This window comes from Neltuma alba, unplaced genomic scaffold (assembly GCF_004799145.2).
Source record: "Neltuma alba isolate B1F8T4 unplaced genomic scaffold, ASM479914v2 tig00005938_pilon, whole genome shotgun sequence".
Taxonomy (NCBI): Eukaryota; Viridiplantae; Streptophyta; class Magnoliopsida; order Fabales; family Fabaceae; genus Neltuma; species Neltuma alba.
In genome coordinates, this window is record NW_021634286.1 from 26,434 (window position 1) to 43,883 (window position 17,450).

The following is a 17,450-nucleotide window of genomic DNA, read 5'->3' on the forward strand; positions in this document are numbered from 1 at the left end:
AAAATGTTCATTTTGATCCTCCATATAAGATATCAATTCATTTTACCTTTTTGATTTATAATTTTTTTTCAAAATATCCACATTGATCACATATATTAAGAGAGTTCCTAATCAAGGCATAGCTTCCATGCACACGGTTAAAGAAACTAATTTTGGAAAACTTAGACAATTTGTTATAAATAACTAAATTAATTAATTTTTTTAATATATGTAAATTAATTATCTAACTCTTTAAGAATTTTTATGAAACGATCTAAAAGCCCTTACTTGCTACAGGTGAAGTGCAATTCTTATTACTTTACAAAAATTTCATTTCAAAATAGTCCATTTCATAGAAATTAAGACATTTTCAAAGACAGTTTTGAGATTTTCATACTTCAGATCTTCCTCCTTAATTATACAACGTCCTTACTAAGATAACTACGCAAGCTCTGCCGTCAAATCTGACTTGTAAGCTAATCAACAAGTTGCAACTTGCAATTTGCGCCATTAATTAAAAGATGAGAACTTTCGCTTTTTATTTATTTAATAATTATTCAACAACCCCACAACTTTCAGTCAATGGACAGATCTAGACAAGCTGTCAGTGACAGACGACGATGGACAATAATACAAGAAAACTATGCGAGAACGATGATGAAATGATGATAATAATAAAGACCCATATAAAATTATTGGTGTAAAATTAGTTCAACCCCATAGTGGTAGAAACATGAGCAAGAAGCTCTTGGTCAAGTTCAAATTTGCCCATATCATCCTCTGTGAAGTTAACATAGGCTTCAATGCCACCACCGGATCTTGTGTCTTTAAAAGTAACGAAATTCTTGAATTTCCAGGTGGGTGGTCCTGCCCATGTGGGATTCCCCCATCCAAAATCAACCTCGTACACCGGAAACCTACACAGTGAGGTGAACAAAAACACCACCATCTCATTTTTCTCATCAATACCGCTATCGGTCGTCTCTTCTCCATTAGGGTTCCATTCTCTGCTTTCTTGAAGCTTCACAATAAAATCATTGTCCACTTTGTTTAGTTCTTCTCTTAGCTGCCTTCCGAGGTCGTTACAATCTCCTTTCTCGTTTAAAGTTGGAAAGGCTTCGAGAGACAAGTAATAATTCCCGAATGCAAATTCTGGCAATGGAGGTTCCATTCTTGGGCGTAGATTCACTGCGAATCTCAAGTGAATTTTTTTGTCCCCTTTTTCTTTAGTGGCTGCAATATACCGGTTCAGTATGAAAGTTGATAATACTTCTACTCTTGAAGGAGGTTTTTGGTCTTCTATGACTTTTCTGGAATATTCTGTTCTCAGAGATTCTATTACCGATGCTTCAAATACGAACCGCTTTCCCACGACTTTGTGCATACCGATGAAAGAATTCGGGTCGTATCCCGACATGTCTTTTGGCGGGAAGAGTGAGGAAGATTGGAAGTGGGTTCTGATTTTTTCTGCTTCGCCCCGTGCCATGGCGGCCCAGCTCTTGATGAACTGGAAATACGACAGCGCGTCGGCGATCTTGTGGGAGAGGCATACTCCGACGGCTATTCCGCCGCAATCGAAGACATTGAATTGGACACCTAGGACGGTGTCGACGATTTCATCCATGTCGTAGGGAAGCAGTTTCCTGACGTCGGCCGGAGATGGATTGTCGACGACGGTGCTGAGGTGGCACCTGACTCTGGTTTCTACGTAAGGGACACCCTCATCGTTGCAATCTACGAGTAACTTGTCGGTTATGAGTCTTCCGGCGAGTGGGTAGTAGTGACTTAAGACTTGAGACAACGATTTCTTGAGAAGACTGGAAGCTTGGTTGATGTTAAATTTGTTTGCGACATCATCGGATTTGAAGAAATAGACCATAGAATTGTTGATTTGCAGACTAAGCTGGTCGAGGAAGGAGAGATGATAACGACGAAGATGTTGAGGTGTAGGAGACGATGGTCTCACCATTTCTTCAGAGATTACTTCAACCTCGACACTCATTTTCTTGATGCTTCTCTCTCTCTCCTTACCCTGTTGCTTCTGATTAATATTTGCTCATGGGAATTCTTCTTATCAGTACTTAATATAAAGATCTGATGGAATAGGATACCACGGCAAAGAGATTAATTAAGATAATAATGGAGAATATAGTTCCTAAATTTGGACTAATACAATTTTTGATTCTTGAGTTTGCTCTTATTTTAATTTTGGTCTTTCACATTTCAAATCATAGATTTTGGTCCTTCAAATTTTTTTTCATTTAAAATATTGACTTTATAATTTAATAAAAATTTGGATTATTTTACTTCTTAAGAGAACAAAGCCTATGATTTGAAATTTAAAGAGCTAAAATCAAAATAAGAAAAAACTTAAGTAACCAAAAATTATATTATCCCTTATTTATATCACTGTGCGCTTCCGCATCGTTGTCTTCTTGGCTTCTATCTAGTATTAATTAAGATAGTATTTTATTGATTTACATTTCTCTCTAGTATTTTATTATTTCTTTTGAACGATATATATGTATATATATTAACAATATGATTAGTATAGATGGATGATATTTAAGATATTTGTTGCCAACTTGAGAGACACATGGTTTTCGGTATCTGTAGTTGTTCGTTGGCCCCAAAAAAAAAAGTGCCTGTCGTTTTTTCTTGGAATGAAAGGAAAAGTATAACAATATCATGCGAAAGTAGTTGTTTTATAAATTACAAATGACAAAAAGAATAGAATGGAAGTTATATTTTTAAAAGTAATTTTGAAACTTTAGAAGCACGTGATAAATTATTATTATTATTATTATTATTATTATTATTATTATTATTATTATTATTATTATTTATAGTTATAGTTATAGTTACATAATAATACATATCACAAAATTTATATAAACTCCTTTTATCGTTCATCTAAATTTTCTTTTCTTATTTTTTTCCCTTTATTATCATTGTTTTTTGAAAAATTGTCCCTTACGTTAACGATTTAATCTTTTAGACTTTGAAAATATCTTATAATGAGTGTTTTTCATATTTGTAGTTTTTAAATGTTTAAAAGGTAAAATAATACACAGTACTTTAATTTTTTAGTGGTATAATTTTATCCATTATGTTTTAAATTTGGTACAATCTCCCTTTCTTTAATTTATTTATTAGCTAAAGTATACATTTAGTTCTTTAATTTTATAAAAGGTTTTAATTTGGTTTATTGACATTATAAAGTATATTTTTAATTTTTTAACCCTAAAATTATTGGTCTCAAATTATGTTTTTTTTTTGTAACAATCGTGGTTGTTTTGAAAATTAAACTTAACATGTTAATATATGAGATGTATTATTAACATATAAGATCTTAATATCATCATTTTTTATTAATATTTTTAAGGTTAAAGGACTAAAAATGTACTTGTTAAAGTTAAGAGAATAAATGCTTGTTTGTTGCAGCGTTTTGAGGGCCAAAAGTAATTTAAAAATTTAATAAGTTAGTTTGCAAATTCGGAAGCTGTTTGTCACAGCTTTTAACCAATCTGACTTATGGGGCAAAAGCTACTTTTTTTAAGCATAATTACAAAAGCATCTAAAACTTACTTATAACTTATGCAAAAGTAATTTTAAAAAATTAAAAGACATTTTTGCCCTTATATTTATATTGTTCTTGTGCTTCTATTTGCATATTCCTTGTACTTTCCAATCGTTTTTTAGTTATTTATGTTTGATACTCTCTTAAGTAGAAATAATTTTTAACATAGAAATAATTTTTAACATAACTTTTATAATATTTTTACTTTTTAATATTATCTTTCATTTTATATTTATATAAATTGTGCAAAGTACATCATCCAATTAATTATATTAATATTATTTGATTCAAAAATTTTCACATTACTGTGATTTCTAATTTAAATATATTTTTATTCATTACATATAACTTCTTCCAATTATAGTAATTTAAAATCATTATATTTTGTAAATTCATATTTTTAATTGCTTTTCATTATTTAATAAAATTCATATCTATTTTTCTCATTCTACAAACTAAACTTACTTATCCAACTATAATCCAAATAACTTTTCTACTTTACAAACTAACTTTTATAAAAGTTAATCCAAATATAAATCATATTACCCAATCTAACTTTTACCTAATCTCACGTTTCTAAAAGTTAAATTAAAAATAAGTTACTTTTTTACCGTCAATCCAAAGGGACCCTAAATTAAAACTTTCTACAAAGCTAAAAGACTAAAAATATACTCCTCCGGTCCTAATTATAAGACCCAATTGACTTATTTGAGGAGATTAAGGAAGTAAGTTAAGTTGGTTATTTATAATAAATAAGTGTTGTCATTCCTAAAATATCCTTGCTAATTAAGTATATTGGCTAAAACTATCATTATTAGAAGGATTATTTTGGAAAAAAATGCATAAATATAAGAGACAAAATGGATTGGGTCTTATAATTAAGACCAAATAAAAAGTCAAATTGGGTCTTATAATAAGGACCGGAGGAGTACTATAACATTATTTATTTAAAATCACCTTTTTTCTTTTATTCATTTAAAATTAACAATTTTAGGTAACCAAATTATAATTACATAATAAATTGAAATATGAGTGAGATTGCATCAAATTTAATAAATCATTAATAAAATTGCATCAAATTTAATAGATCATGGTACACCTGAAAAATAAGATCACCATGTAAACAATTTAAACCTCCTCCCCGTCATAAGGAATGGGAGACCCACATAACCATTACACACGCTCACCCTTGCTTAGCCACATGGGGTATACTAGCCCACAACCCATCGCCTGGGTGCCAGTCCAAGTATAAACTGTTAGCAAAATGCTAGCTCTTAAACTTAAGTTATACTTGCGAGGAAGAATTATAATGAGGTTTTTAAAAAAATGATTATTAAAAAGTTTTAATAATAATCTAAATAGTCTGTAATGACAAATTTCAAAATGAAAACTTTTAAAACTTGCTTTCTAATTATTTTTTTCATTATAATTCTCCCCAATTAGTCAATTACTAATATTATCAGAAACGGACAAAGTGATTGAACGTGGCAAAGCACTGATTTGGTTCATGTGAAGCTGATGCGGCGAAGCATTGACTCAACTGGTGGGCCCTATTTGTCTTGAAAGCTAATGCCAATTGGTTTAATTTAACACCCATACTGTCCGGGTTTCTTAGCTGTTCACTAAAGCCCCATGTGATCCTCGGACCCTCCGGTTTTCTTGGTTCGTGATTAGAGCCTCGTGTGATACTAGGGCCCACCATAGAGTAGGCGATTATTATGGTGCTAATAATTGAATTAAGTCCAGGTCAAAAAAAAAAAATTGAATTAGGTGTCATTGGTTTGTTGGCTCCACGATATCATGCATGTATAAATTGAAAATCGCCTCTTGCCAGTGTTCAATTGTGAGAGAGTTTGAATCAAACAAAAGTTATTTTTCGATTTACTCAATTGAACCGATTAATCAAATATTATTTTTATAACATTAATAATTAGGTGTATTCAGATGTTAGGATTTTTAAAAGATAATTTATACTTTGAATTGAAGGTAATGCCATATGCATTAAGTTTATTTCCAAATAGAAGCTATCACTTCCTGTTCCAAATATAAGATTTAGTTTGTTATATAATTTACACTAGAAATTAGATCCTATATTTAGGACTAGAGATAGTACATCTTTAAATTGCAGGCCTTTTTTTTTTTTTTACTTTGTCTTATACCACTCTGTTTCTATTTATAAGTCAGTGGGGGGAAAAAATTTGTTTCAAAATATAAGTCATTTGTATGATAATAAATTAGCTTTTTCCAATTTTACGTATGTTAACTTAAATAAATGCACAGAGAAATAAAGTAAATATGGGAGAGAAAATAAAATATATTTTAATACTCTTTTTTTAATAAAAACAAATGTAAAAAATATTAATTCAATAGATTTCTTGATTTGCGAGTTCAAGATACAAATGATTTATAAATAGAAACATATTAATAGTATAAAATACTAGTTTTAAGTTCAAATTATTTCAAAGATCTACTCTTTCCGTACAAATGTCAAATTGCAAATACTAATATAGATAAATGACAAATCTACCAACATCTCAAGTTCAGGGAACAAATACCAGGAACAAGATCAATAACAAAGTAACAAAACAAGAAAAGAACAAACAACAAATATTACATACTTCTTTCCACCAAGCTAAATTTAAGTTTGCTAGCTAATACTCCTCATCGTCTTCCGAAAACAATAATAAAACTTGTCACTTGATAATACAACAGGCTCAAATAGGCCCTTTTTGTAGGCTCATTTGGGCTGAACTGCGAGCCCAAATTTTCCAAAAAGCAATTCTCTTTTTTCTCGTGAAGATTGACAAGGTTAAAATATTTACAATTTGACCCCAAAATTTTCCATTATTTATATTTATTTTTCACCGAAACAATCAATAATTCACGTCACGTCTACCAAACCAAATTTAGCAGAAAATCATCATCAAAATCCATGGGATAAAATATATAAAAATTAATATCTATTAGCCAACTATACCTTGAGTCATGACGCTGACTGTGTTTATCTAGAACCAAAGAATGAAAGCTCAAATTTGACCACGAAACATTGTAAAATCCCCTTTAATTTAGATCCCGGTAAGCTTTGGTGACAATTTACGACCTTTAATTAAGGTTAAACATGCGGAATCTTACATCTTGATTTCGGGCGGATAGATTATTAGTATTGAGAGAATTATGTAAACGGCACGAAACAAAAAGATAGCGTTTACTTCGATCCTGAATATGGGGATAGCCATGTGTCGAGAGAGTTTCTTTAGCACGCTGTGACAGTGTTTACTTCAATCCCGAATACGGTAATTAGTTGAGATGTTTGCTTTAGTCTTATATGTAGAATGTCAATTCATTTTATCTTCTAAATTTACAATTTCTTTTCAAATTATTTTTATTAACTACATATATATAGTGAGATTTTCATCAATGAGGTAATGATTAAAGAGGTGCATATAAGAACTTATACGCTTTTAACATAAATAATTAATTGAACTAATTTTTTAATATATATAATTTAATTATCTAGATGTTATATATAAAATTGAATGGAGTATAGTAGGTTAAGATTCTACTACCTTCGGCAGTTGACTAATTTGATAAAATTAAAGAAAGAAGTTAAGTTAGTTATTTGTAATAAATAGGTATTGTCTTTTCTAAAATATCCTTACTAATCAAGTGTATTAGCTAAAACTATAATTATTGGAAGGACTACCTCGGAAAAGATTGAGTAAATATTAGAGACAAAATGGATTGGAGTCTTATATTTAAGAGCAACATAAAAGTCAAACGGGATCTTATCTTAAGGAACGGATATAGTATATTAAAAGGGTATTTTCTTGTATGTGAATTATTAGGAATGTAGGGATATTTTATTCATTTATTAACGATCCCCATATCGCCTCTAATCATAGACATCTTGGGGTTTGTTGTGAGTTTTTTTTTTTTTTTTTGGGTTTATCAACCATATATAAAATGTTTGTCATTTTATTGTATAGCCATGCATGTTGTTGGCTTTCTCATGAATAAAGAATAAGCCATTAAAAGTTATTGCTATATTTCTATGTATATATCAATTTCATTTTCTAAACACCAAGCTGACTTTCTGTTCTACGATTAAATAAATAAAAAGCGACAAATAATTTTGAATTAAATTAGACTTTTTGGGTCCTCTTCGCCATTAACTATTAAGTTGAATGAGTCAAGCTAGACAACGACATATATATGAGGCCGAACTCATCAATAAACAATTTGCCTTCAGTACATGCCATGTATGCCAAGACAAGGAAGCAATAATACATATAAATAAATCCCTATTCATTAAAAAAAAAAAAAAAGGTAGCAAAAACATTGACCGAGAGCCCTACTGCCCCCAAAAATATTGACAAGCACGGTCTGTATAATAATTGCAAAATTTTTAAATAAATAGTCACTTTGAAGAGTAATTCTTAACAACAAAGATAAAGAAAATAAGAAGAAAAACTAGGTGAACCATAACTAGTTTGTGAATTTTCTGATGTAATTAAAGTTTGTTGATCATATAATTAAGTTGCCAATGTTACCATCAACTTTTAAGAGTTAACTTACATACATTAAAGTTTAACATCTATTTTATTAATTATAACTATAGTTCCTTGAAACCACATAAAATATTTTATGAGAGATGCATATTGCCTGCACGCAACTGCATCAACGTGTGCTAAAAATGTTTGATAATACTGAGTTATATAAGAAAAGGACAAAATTATAGTGACAGATCCGCATAGTTTAGTACTCACGATTCTCTTGATCTCTCGACGATAATATTATAGTCCCATCCATCGGAGTTTTTCAAGTATAAATACTGGCAATAAGGTGAACTGATTGAGCAATAAATCAGAAGAAAATACGAAAAAAGAGGAAAGCACTAAAGAAAATGAATTTTGAAGTTGAAGTAATCTCTAGAGAAATGGTGAAACCTTCGTCTCCTACATCCCAACATCTTCTTCACTACAATCTCTCCTTCATCGACCAGATAACTCCCCAAATCAACAATTCTATGGTCTACTTCTTCAGTGCCGGTGACGTCAGAAACAAGTTTAACGTCAACGAAGCTTCCGATGTTCTCAAGAAATCGTTATCTCAGGTCTTAACTCATTTCTACCCACTCGCCGGAAGACTCAGAACCAACAACTTAGTCGTCGACTGCAACGACGAGGGTGTCCCTTACGTAGAAACCAGAGTCAGGTGTCACCTCAGCAACGTCATCGACAACCCCTCTCCGGCCGACGTCAGCAAACTTCTTCCCTACGACATGGATGAAATCGTCGACACAGTCCTCGGTGTCCAATTCAACGTCTTCGATTGCGGCGGAATAGCCGTCGGAGTATGCCTCTCCCACAAGATCGCCGACGCGCTGTCGTATTTCCAGTTCGTCAAGAGCTGGGCAGCCATGACACGAGGCGAACCAGAACAAATCAGATCCCACTTCCAATCTTCCTCACTCTTCCCGCCAAAAGACATGTCCTCAGGATCCGACCGGAGTTCTTCAACCCTCGGGAAGTACAAAATCCTGTGCAAGAGGTTCGTGTTTGAAGCTTCTGTAATAGAATCTCTGAGAACCAAATATTCCAAGATGATGGAGAACGTTCTAGAAGGCCACCAAAAACCCCATTCAAGAGTAGCAGCCTTATCAACTTTCCTCTGGACACGATTTATGGCGGCCACTGAGGAAGAAGAAGGGAACAAAAAGATTCACTTAGTGGGATTCACAGCGAATCTTCGCCCAAGAATGGATCCTCCATTACCAGAATATGCGTTCGGCAACTATTACTGGTATCTTCGAACTTCTCCGACGTTAGACGAACAAGGAGAGTGTAAGGATCTTGGAATACTGCTAAGAGAAGAGCTGAATAAGATCGACAAAGATTTTATTGTGAAGCTCCGAGAAAGCGGAGGATGGAACCCAGTAGAGAACAGAGAAGAGATTGTTAGAGCAATTGAGAAAGGAGAGACTGTTCTCTTAAGTTTCACATCATTGTGTAGGTTTCCAGTTTACGAGGTTGATTTTGGATGGGGAAATCCAACTTTGGCAGTACCACCTGCGTGGAAATTCAAGAATTTGGTATCTCTCAAAGATACCAAGTCAGATGGCGGCATTGAAGCTTATGTAAGCTTGACTGAGGATGACATGGCTAAATTTGAACGTGACGCGGAACTCCTTGCTCATATTTCAAATAAGCTCTCTTTGTAGGCTCATTTGGGCTGAACCGCAGAGCCCAAATTTTTGTAAAAATGCTCTTTCTCGTCCAAGCCCCATCCAAGGATTTGGGTGGTCCGTCATCGAAGGTATTAATTCACATGAAAATTGATGAAGTTTAAAATATTTACAATTTGACCCCAAAATTTTCCATTATTTATATTTATTTTCATTGAAACAATCAATAATTCACATCATGTCTACCAAACCAAATTTAGCCGAACATTGTCATCAAAATCACAAATAAACATGGGATAAAATACGCAAAAATTACTATTTATTATCCAATTATGCCTTGACTCATGCCGCTGATTGTGTTTATCTAGAACCCAAGAATGAAAGCTCGAAATTGACCATGAAACATTGTAAGTTCCCCTTTAGATCCCAATAAACTTTGGTAACACGTTAAGACCTTTAATTAAGGTTAAACATTTGGAATCTTACATCTTGACTTCGGGATAGATTATTGGTAGAGAGAAAATTATATAAATGGCACGAACAAAAATAGTCAGGTGTTGGCATGGGCTATAGGGATAAGATAACTACGTGTCACGAGCGCTTCTTTGGCACCCTGTGATAGTGTTTACTTCAATCCTGAATATGACAACTAGTTAGGGTGTTTACTTTAGTCTTATCTATAAATTTTCAATTCATTTGATCTCTTAAATTTAAAATTTTTTTTTCAAATTATTTCTGTTAATTACTTATATGTATATATAGTGAGATTTTCGTAAATGAGGTAATGATTAAAGAGGTATATATAAGAAACTCTACACTTTAACATAAATAATTAACTTAACTAATTTTTTTAATATTTATAATTTAGTTATCTAGATGTTGTATATAAAATTGAATGGAGTACAGTATTTAAGATTATATATTAAAAGGGTATTTTCTTGTATGTGAATTATTAGGAATGTAGGGATATTTTACTCACGATCACCATATTGCCTCTGATCATAGATATGTCGGGGTTTGTTGTACGTTCACCTGTCAAAGAAAAATTAGAATTTTTTTTTGTTTACCAACCATATATAAAAGGTTTGTTATTTCATTATATAGCCATGCATGTTGTTGGCTTTCTCATGAATAAAGAATAAGCCATTAAAAGTTATTGTTATATTTCTATGTACATAATAATTTCATTTTCTAAACATCAAGCTGACTTTCTGTTCTAATATTAAATAAATAAAAAGCGACAAATAATTTTGAATTAAATTATACTTTTTGGGTCCTCTTCGCCATTAACTATTAAGTTGAATGAGTCAAGCTAGACAACGACATATATATGAGGCCGAACTCATCAACACACAATTTGCCTTCAGTACATGCCATGTATGCCAAGACAAGGAAGCAATAATACATATAAATAAATCCCTATTCATTAAAAAAAAAAAAAGAGTAGCAAAAAATTGACCGAGAGCCCTATATTGCCCCCAAAAATAATTGACAAACACAGTCTGTATAATAATTGAAAATTTTTAAATAGATATTCACTTGGAAGAGTAATTCTTAACAACAAAGATAAGGAAAATGAGAAGAAAAATTAGGTGAACCATAAGTAGTCTATGAATTTTATGATGCAATTGAAGTTGGTTGATCATATAATTAAGCTGCTAATGTTACCATCAACTCTTAAGAGTTAACTTACATACATTAAAATTTAACGTCTATTTTGTTAACTGTAACTATGGTTTCTTGAAACCGCATAAAATATCTTATCAGACGCATGTTGCTTGCACGCAACTGTAGCAACATGTGCCTAAAAATGTTTGATAATACTGGGTTATACTAGCTCTGGTTCTTAATATAAGAGCTCATTTAATTTTTATTTTGGTCTTAAATATAAGATCCTAATCCACTTTGTCTCTCATATTTATCTTATTTTTTTTCAAAATAATGTTTGTAATAATGGTAATTTCAACCAATACACTTTATTAACAAGGATATTTTTTAAAAAATAATACCTATTTATTACAAATAACTAATTTAACTAATTTTCTTAATATAATCAAATTAGTCAACTAATTGTTATATTAAGAACCGGAGGAAAGTAATAAGTAAATGTTCCGCTGAAGACTACATAAGAAGAGGACAAAATTATAGTGAGAGATCCACATAGTTTAGTACCCACGATTTTCTTGATCTCTCCACGATAATATTCTCATCCATCGGGGTTTTACGAGTATAAATACTGGTAATAAGGTGAACTGATTGGGCAATAAATCAGAAGAAAACACGAAAAAAGAAAAAAGCACTAGAGAAGATGAGTGTTGAAGTTGAAATAATCTCTACAGAAACGGTAAAACCTTCGTCTCCTACATCCCAACATCTTCGTCACTACAATCTCTCCTTCATCGACCAGATAACTCCCCAAATCAACAATTCTATGGTCTACTTCTTCAGTGCCGATGACGTCAGAAACAAGTTTAACGTCAACGAAGCTTCCGATGTTCTCAAGAAATCGTTATCTCAGGTCTTAACTCATTTCTACCCACTCGCCGGAAGACTCAGAACCAACAACTTAGTCGTCGACTGCAACGACGAGGGTGTCCCTTACGTAGAAACCAGAGTCAGGTGCCACCTCAGCAACGTCATCGACAACCCCTCTCCGGCCGACGTCAGCAAACTTCTTCCCTACGACATGGATGAAATCGTCGACACAGTCCTGGGTGTCCAATTCAACGTCTTCGATTGCGGCGGAATAGCCGTCGGAGTATGCCTCTCCCACAAGATCGCCGACGCGCTGTCGTATTTCCAGTTCATCAAAAGCTGGGCAGCCATGACACGAGGCGAACCAGAACAAATCAGATCCCACTTCCAATCTTCCTCACTCTTCCCGCCAAAAGACATGTCATCGGGATCCGACCGGAGTTCTTCAACCCTCGGGAAGTACAAAATCCTGTGCAAGAGGTTCGTATTTGAAGCATCTGTAATAGAATCTCTGAGAACCAAATATTCCAAAATGATGGTGAACGTTCTAGAAGGCCACAAACAACCCCTTTCAAGAGTAGCAGCCTTATCAACTTTCCTCTGGACACGATTTATGGCGGCCACTGAGGAAGAAGAAGGGAGCAAAAAGATTCACTTAGTGGGATTCACAGCGAATCTTCGCCCAAGAATGGATCCTCCATTACCAGAATATGCGTTCGGCAACTATTCCTGGTATCTTCGAACTTCTCCGACGTTAGACGAACAAGGAGAGTGTAAGGACCTTGGAATACTGCTAAGAGAAGAGCTGAATAAGATCGACAAAGATTTTATTGTGAAGCTCCGAGAAAGCGGAGGATGGAACCCAGTAGAGAATAGAGAAGAGATTGTTAGAGCAATTGAGAAAGGAGAGACTGTTCTCTTAAGTTTCACATCATTGTGTAGGTTTCCAGTTTACGATGTTGATTTTGGATGGGGGAATCCAACTTTGGCAGTACCACCTGCGTGGAAATTCAAGAATTCGGTGTCTCTTAAAGATACCAAGTCAGATGGTGGCATTGAAGCCTATATCAGCTTGACCGAGGATGACATGGCTAAATTTGAACGTGACGTGGAACTCCTTGCTCATGTTTCTACCACGGGGTTGAAATAATGTTACACTATAATGTTATATTATCTCCGATCCTAATTATAAGACCTCGTTTGTAGTTTACAAACGATGTCTTATAATTAGAACCGGAGATAGTATATTTGTAGAGCTTAATTGGGTTCTCATTTTCCATTTATGCAAAGTGTATGTGTTCTTGTCAGCTGCCCACTACTCATCTGTCATTGAGAGCTTACCTGTTAATTTGTTGGTTGAAAGATATGGGTTTGTTTTAAGACTATAAAAGGCTACGTTTTGTTTCTTAAACAAAATGTTTACTTGTTTATTTGAAAAATCAATTTGTTTTTATAGGCCTGTAACGCAACTTGTTAATTTGCCGGTCACAAGTGGATATCATGTGGCGCCCAGCAGGTTATTATTTTAGCAAAGTCAAGATTGTAATTAAGTTGAGTCCAAAAAAAGATTGTAATTAAGTTATTTGATTACGTATAAAGTAAATATATAAGAGTAGTAGTTTTATCTAGTAAAATAAGATTAGTGACTTAATCTGCAATGTATCATAGACCACTATTCCTAAACTTGAGGGACCACTTAATCTAGAAATTTCTTTGGCAGTCTCTCTCCCATACAAGCATCTTCTTTTTATTTGAAAGCCACTTCATAATGCCATTCCTTCCTTTGATGTTCTAAGGTAACATCATCTCGATGTCTCAGGATCATGTCTTTTTGGATGTCAAAATGATGAAACTTTAAAACATCCCATGCCCTTATACGAAAGCAGTTTGGCTTGGATGCTTTTTAATTAACTTGTACAACATGTCTTTTGCTAATTTCAAGTGTTCGCTTATTAAGCTGATAATTGTTATTAATCTTACAAGGATGGAGAAACTTGGACGTTATTAAAACACTACAAGGAATTGTAGAAGTAGCAGCGGAACCTTTCTAGCGGTTAAACAAAACCGCTAGAAATTTCAGATATTTCTAGCGGTTCCTATAAAAACCGCTGCAAAATACAGACGGTTTGACCATTAAACGCACATTTCTAGCGGTTACCCCCTAACCGCTAGAAAATTAGAGAGCTAGAATACTCCCCGGGCTTTGGCGGGAACTTGGCGCCAAATTTGTAGCGTTTACTTTCTAGCGGTTCAGGCTAATAAACCGCTAGACACCGAAAAATTCTAGCGGTTGATGCATGAAGCGTTAGAAATTTTTTTCATTCCCCGAGGAGTTTAGAAATTTCTAGCGGTTCGGTCCTTAACCGCTAGAGATTTCTAGCGGTTCTGGACCGAACCGCTAGAAAGTCTGGCGGTTCGGTCCTGAACCGCCAGACTTTCTAGCGGTTCTAGGCCTGAACCGCTAGCAATTTCTAGCAGTTCGGCTAGAACCGCTAGAAATTCTAGCGGATCGGTCCTGAACCGCCAGCATTTCTAGCGGTTCACGGCCGAACCGCTAGAAACTGCTAGCGGTTCAGGCCTAGAACCGCTAGAAATTCCCAACGGTCATAACCGCTAGAAACTGCTAGCGGTTCAGGCCTAGAACCGCTAGAAAGTTCCCAACGGTCATATGACCGTTGGGAATTTCTAGCGGTTAGGCACAAAACCGCTAGAAATTTCTAGCGGTTTTGTGCCTAACCGCTAGAAAGTCTCGGTCTATATATACCCCCCCACACTCTCACTTCTTCAATCGTTCTGGAAGCGAAGCTCTGTTGAATTTTCTTCACAAACATATTCGAGTTCTGATTCAGTTGCAGATCCTTATTTTCAGGTAAAATAGTAATTTATTGATAAATAATTTTTATTTTATGTTTTATTTTATTAATTTTATTATGTTATAGCTTATAAATTAATTTTTTTTATTTCATTTATAAATAATTACTATTTGTTGTTATTAGGATGCCTCGTCGACACGGGAAAGACCCAGTTGATCCTGAGAGAGCTGGACCCAGTGAGGTTCATCATGATGCTGATGAGCCATTTCCCAGCATTCATGACTACGATCTGAGCGAGGAGGATATCCTCAGTTTTATGGAGCAGGATGGTGTTGAGCGGACTGAGGAGGCTCATTTTACTGGGGATGAGCAACCCCATGCTGATGCTGCTGACGAGGAGGAGGAGGAGGAGGAGCAGGATCAGGGGAATGAGTATCCCCAGGCTGCACAGCGTCCTGCTCCGAGACGTCAGGCTGGTTATGAGGTGGAATTTGTCGGTAAGTATTTATTTAACTTTTTAAAGTTTTGATCAGTATTTAATTTATATAGAAATTATATTAATTTATTGATATATAATTTATTTCTTAATTAAATTTTGCAGACACTGAGGGGAATAGGTCCTATCGGAGGCTGACAGCCAGAGAGCTGTCTATGATGACGGGCGGACGAGTGGTTGTGCCGCTCAATGAGTTGGGCCAACCGACGAAGAAAGGTGGCCAGTTGTACAACAAGTACGTGCGCCTCCTTGGTCAGCAGTGGACGCTGTTCCCCATCTACGTGCAGGACTGGAAGAAGATCACCTCAGACAAGAAGCAGCAAGGCTGGGAAATAATGAAGGTAATATAAAATTGTTATTTATAATTTTTTTTAATTTAAATAAATGATTATATATTTTGTTTTCAAATAATTTAATTGTTTGATTATAATTTTTTATTTATTTAATTTGTTTGTTATTTATAATATTTTTAAAGTAGTTAAATGAATATATATTTTAATTTAAATTATTTAAAAGTAGTTAAATGAAAATAATTTGTTATTGATTTCATTAATTTATTACTTATAATAATTTTAAATTTAGTTGAGTAAAAATATTTTTTCATTTAAATTACTTAATTGTTTAATTATTATTAACTTTGATTAATTTATATTTTATTTATAATATTGTTAAATTAGTTAAAAACTAATTATTTGTTTTTGATTATTGAAATTGCTTAATTATTTGTTTATAATTTGTTATTTAGTTAATTTATTATTTTAATCATAGAGTAAATTTATTCTAGGGGAGGAGTTGAGGGCTGACACGATCAAGAGGCTTGGGATGGCATGGAAGAACAGGAGGGCCGACCTGTGGAGGGAGAAGAAAGGTGACGGGACGAGGCCCCTCCAGGAGATACTGGCAGATGTACCTGGTGGAGTCCCGGACCAAGACTGGTCCACTTACGTCTATTTTAGGATGACGGCTGACCAGATGGTATGATAATATTGTATTAATTATAATTTCTTTATTTTTTATCCGACTTGACTCATTTAATTTAATTTTTTTACATTTTGCTTCAGGCTCTTTCTAGGAGAAATGCTAGGAGCGTCAGGCATCAGACGATACGTCATAGGGCTGGATCCAGGAGCTTTGCGATCACTTATGACGAGATTGTGAGTACTTGAAATAAATTTATTAAATATGTAGATGTATTTAATTTGTAACTAATTATTTCTTTGATTTCATTTACAGATAGAAAAGACGCAGCAGGAGCGGGGATACACGCCCACTTATGGCGAGATGTGGCCGATGGTGTATAGACCCCGAGACGGGCGTGCGTCGGATGAGGTTGAGGAGATAGCGGTAAGTAATAAATTAAATATTAATATAATATCACAGTGTAGATATCATTATATTATAATTAACTTCTTTATATTAATTTTGGTAGGCACGGATGACTCAGGTCGATTCCGAGTTGCGTGAGTCTCAGGGGTCTGCCTTGGATCCCACGCCTCACTTTTAGCGGGTCGTGGCCGGCCGCAGCACCCTGGTCGAGTTAGCGGGCTTGGACTTGGACCTACACCGACTAGGTTGCCCCGCTCAAGTGGCGCTGGCCCTTCATATACTGCTGGGAGCTCTCATGCGAGTGCGAAGCGGCCGGGTTCCTCATCTTCAGAGGAATTGCGAGAGGAGCTCAGACAAGAGTTCAAGGCCAGGATCGTGGAGCGTGATCGTCAGTTCCAGGAGCGTGATCGTCAGCTCCAGACGCAGCTTGACCAGCTCTTGGCAGCTGCTACGGCTCTGCGTCATGTGGTGGTCAGTATAGCTCCAAATATCTCGGTTCCTGACATCCCCGACCTACACATGCCACCAGTCCCGCCCCTACCCCCGCCATCCGCCAGTCCAGTCCCAGCAGGTTGAGCGGCCTGCCCACCGTCAGCC

The 17,450-nt window shown here is 34.6% G+C and overlaps 3 protein-coding genes across 3 annotated transcripts; 2 read left to right on the forward strand and 1 right to left on the reverse strand.

The window, feature by feature from the left end:
* Positions 1 to 493: 493 nt before the first annotated feature.
* Positions 494 to 2,139, reverse strand: LOC114749086 (vinorine synthase-like). The gene has a single exon (XM_028937559.1). The coding sequence runs from the start codon at positions 1,979 to 1,981 to the stop codon at positions 686 to 688; it is 1,296 nt and encodes a 431-aa protein (XP_028793392.1). The 5' UTR covers positions 1,982 to 2,139; the 3' UTR covers positions 494 to 685.
* A 6,356-nt stretch (positions 2,140 to 8,495) lies between these two features.
* Positions 8,496 to 9,779, forward strand: LOC114749083 (vinorine synthase-like). Its single transcript, XM_028937555.1, has one exon. The coding sequence runs from the start codon at positions 8,496 to 8,498 to the stop codon at positions 9,777 to 9,779; it is 1,284 nt and encodes a 427-aa protein (XP_028793388.1).
* Positions 9,780 to 12,051: 2,272 nt separating this feature from the next.
* On the forward strand, positions 12,052 to 13,368 carry LOC114749084 (vinorine synthase-like). The gene has a single exon (XM_028937557.1). It carries the CDS (start codon positions 12,052 to 12,054, stop codon positions 13,366 to 13,368), a length of 1,317 nt encoding a protein of 438 aa, XP_028793390.1.
* The last annotated feature ends 4,082 nt before the right edge of the window (positions 13,369 to 17,450 follow it).

What these genes read in the sequence shown, in the direction of transcription:
- LOC114749086 (XM_028937559.1), bottom strand. Translation starts at nt 1,981, where the DNA reads ATGAGTGTCGAGGTTGAAGTAATCTCTGAAGAAATGGTGAGACCATCG.
- LOC114749083 (XM_028937555.1), top strand. Translation starts at nt 8,496, where the DNA reads ATGGTGAAACCTTCGTCTCCTACATCCCAACATCTTCTTCACTACAAT.
- LOC114749084 (XM_028937557.1), top strand. Translation starts at nt 12,052, where the DNA reads ATGAGTGTTGAAGTTGAAATAATCTCTACAGAAACGGTAAAACCTTCG.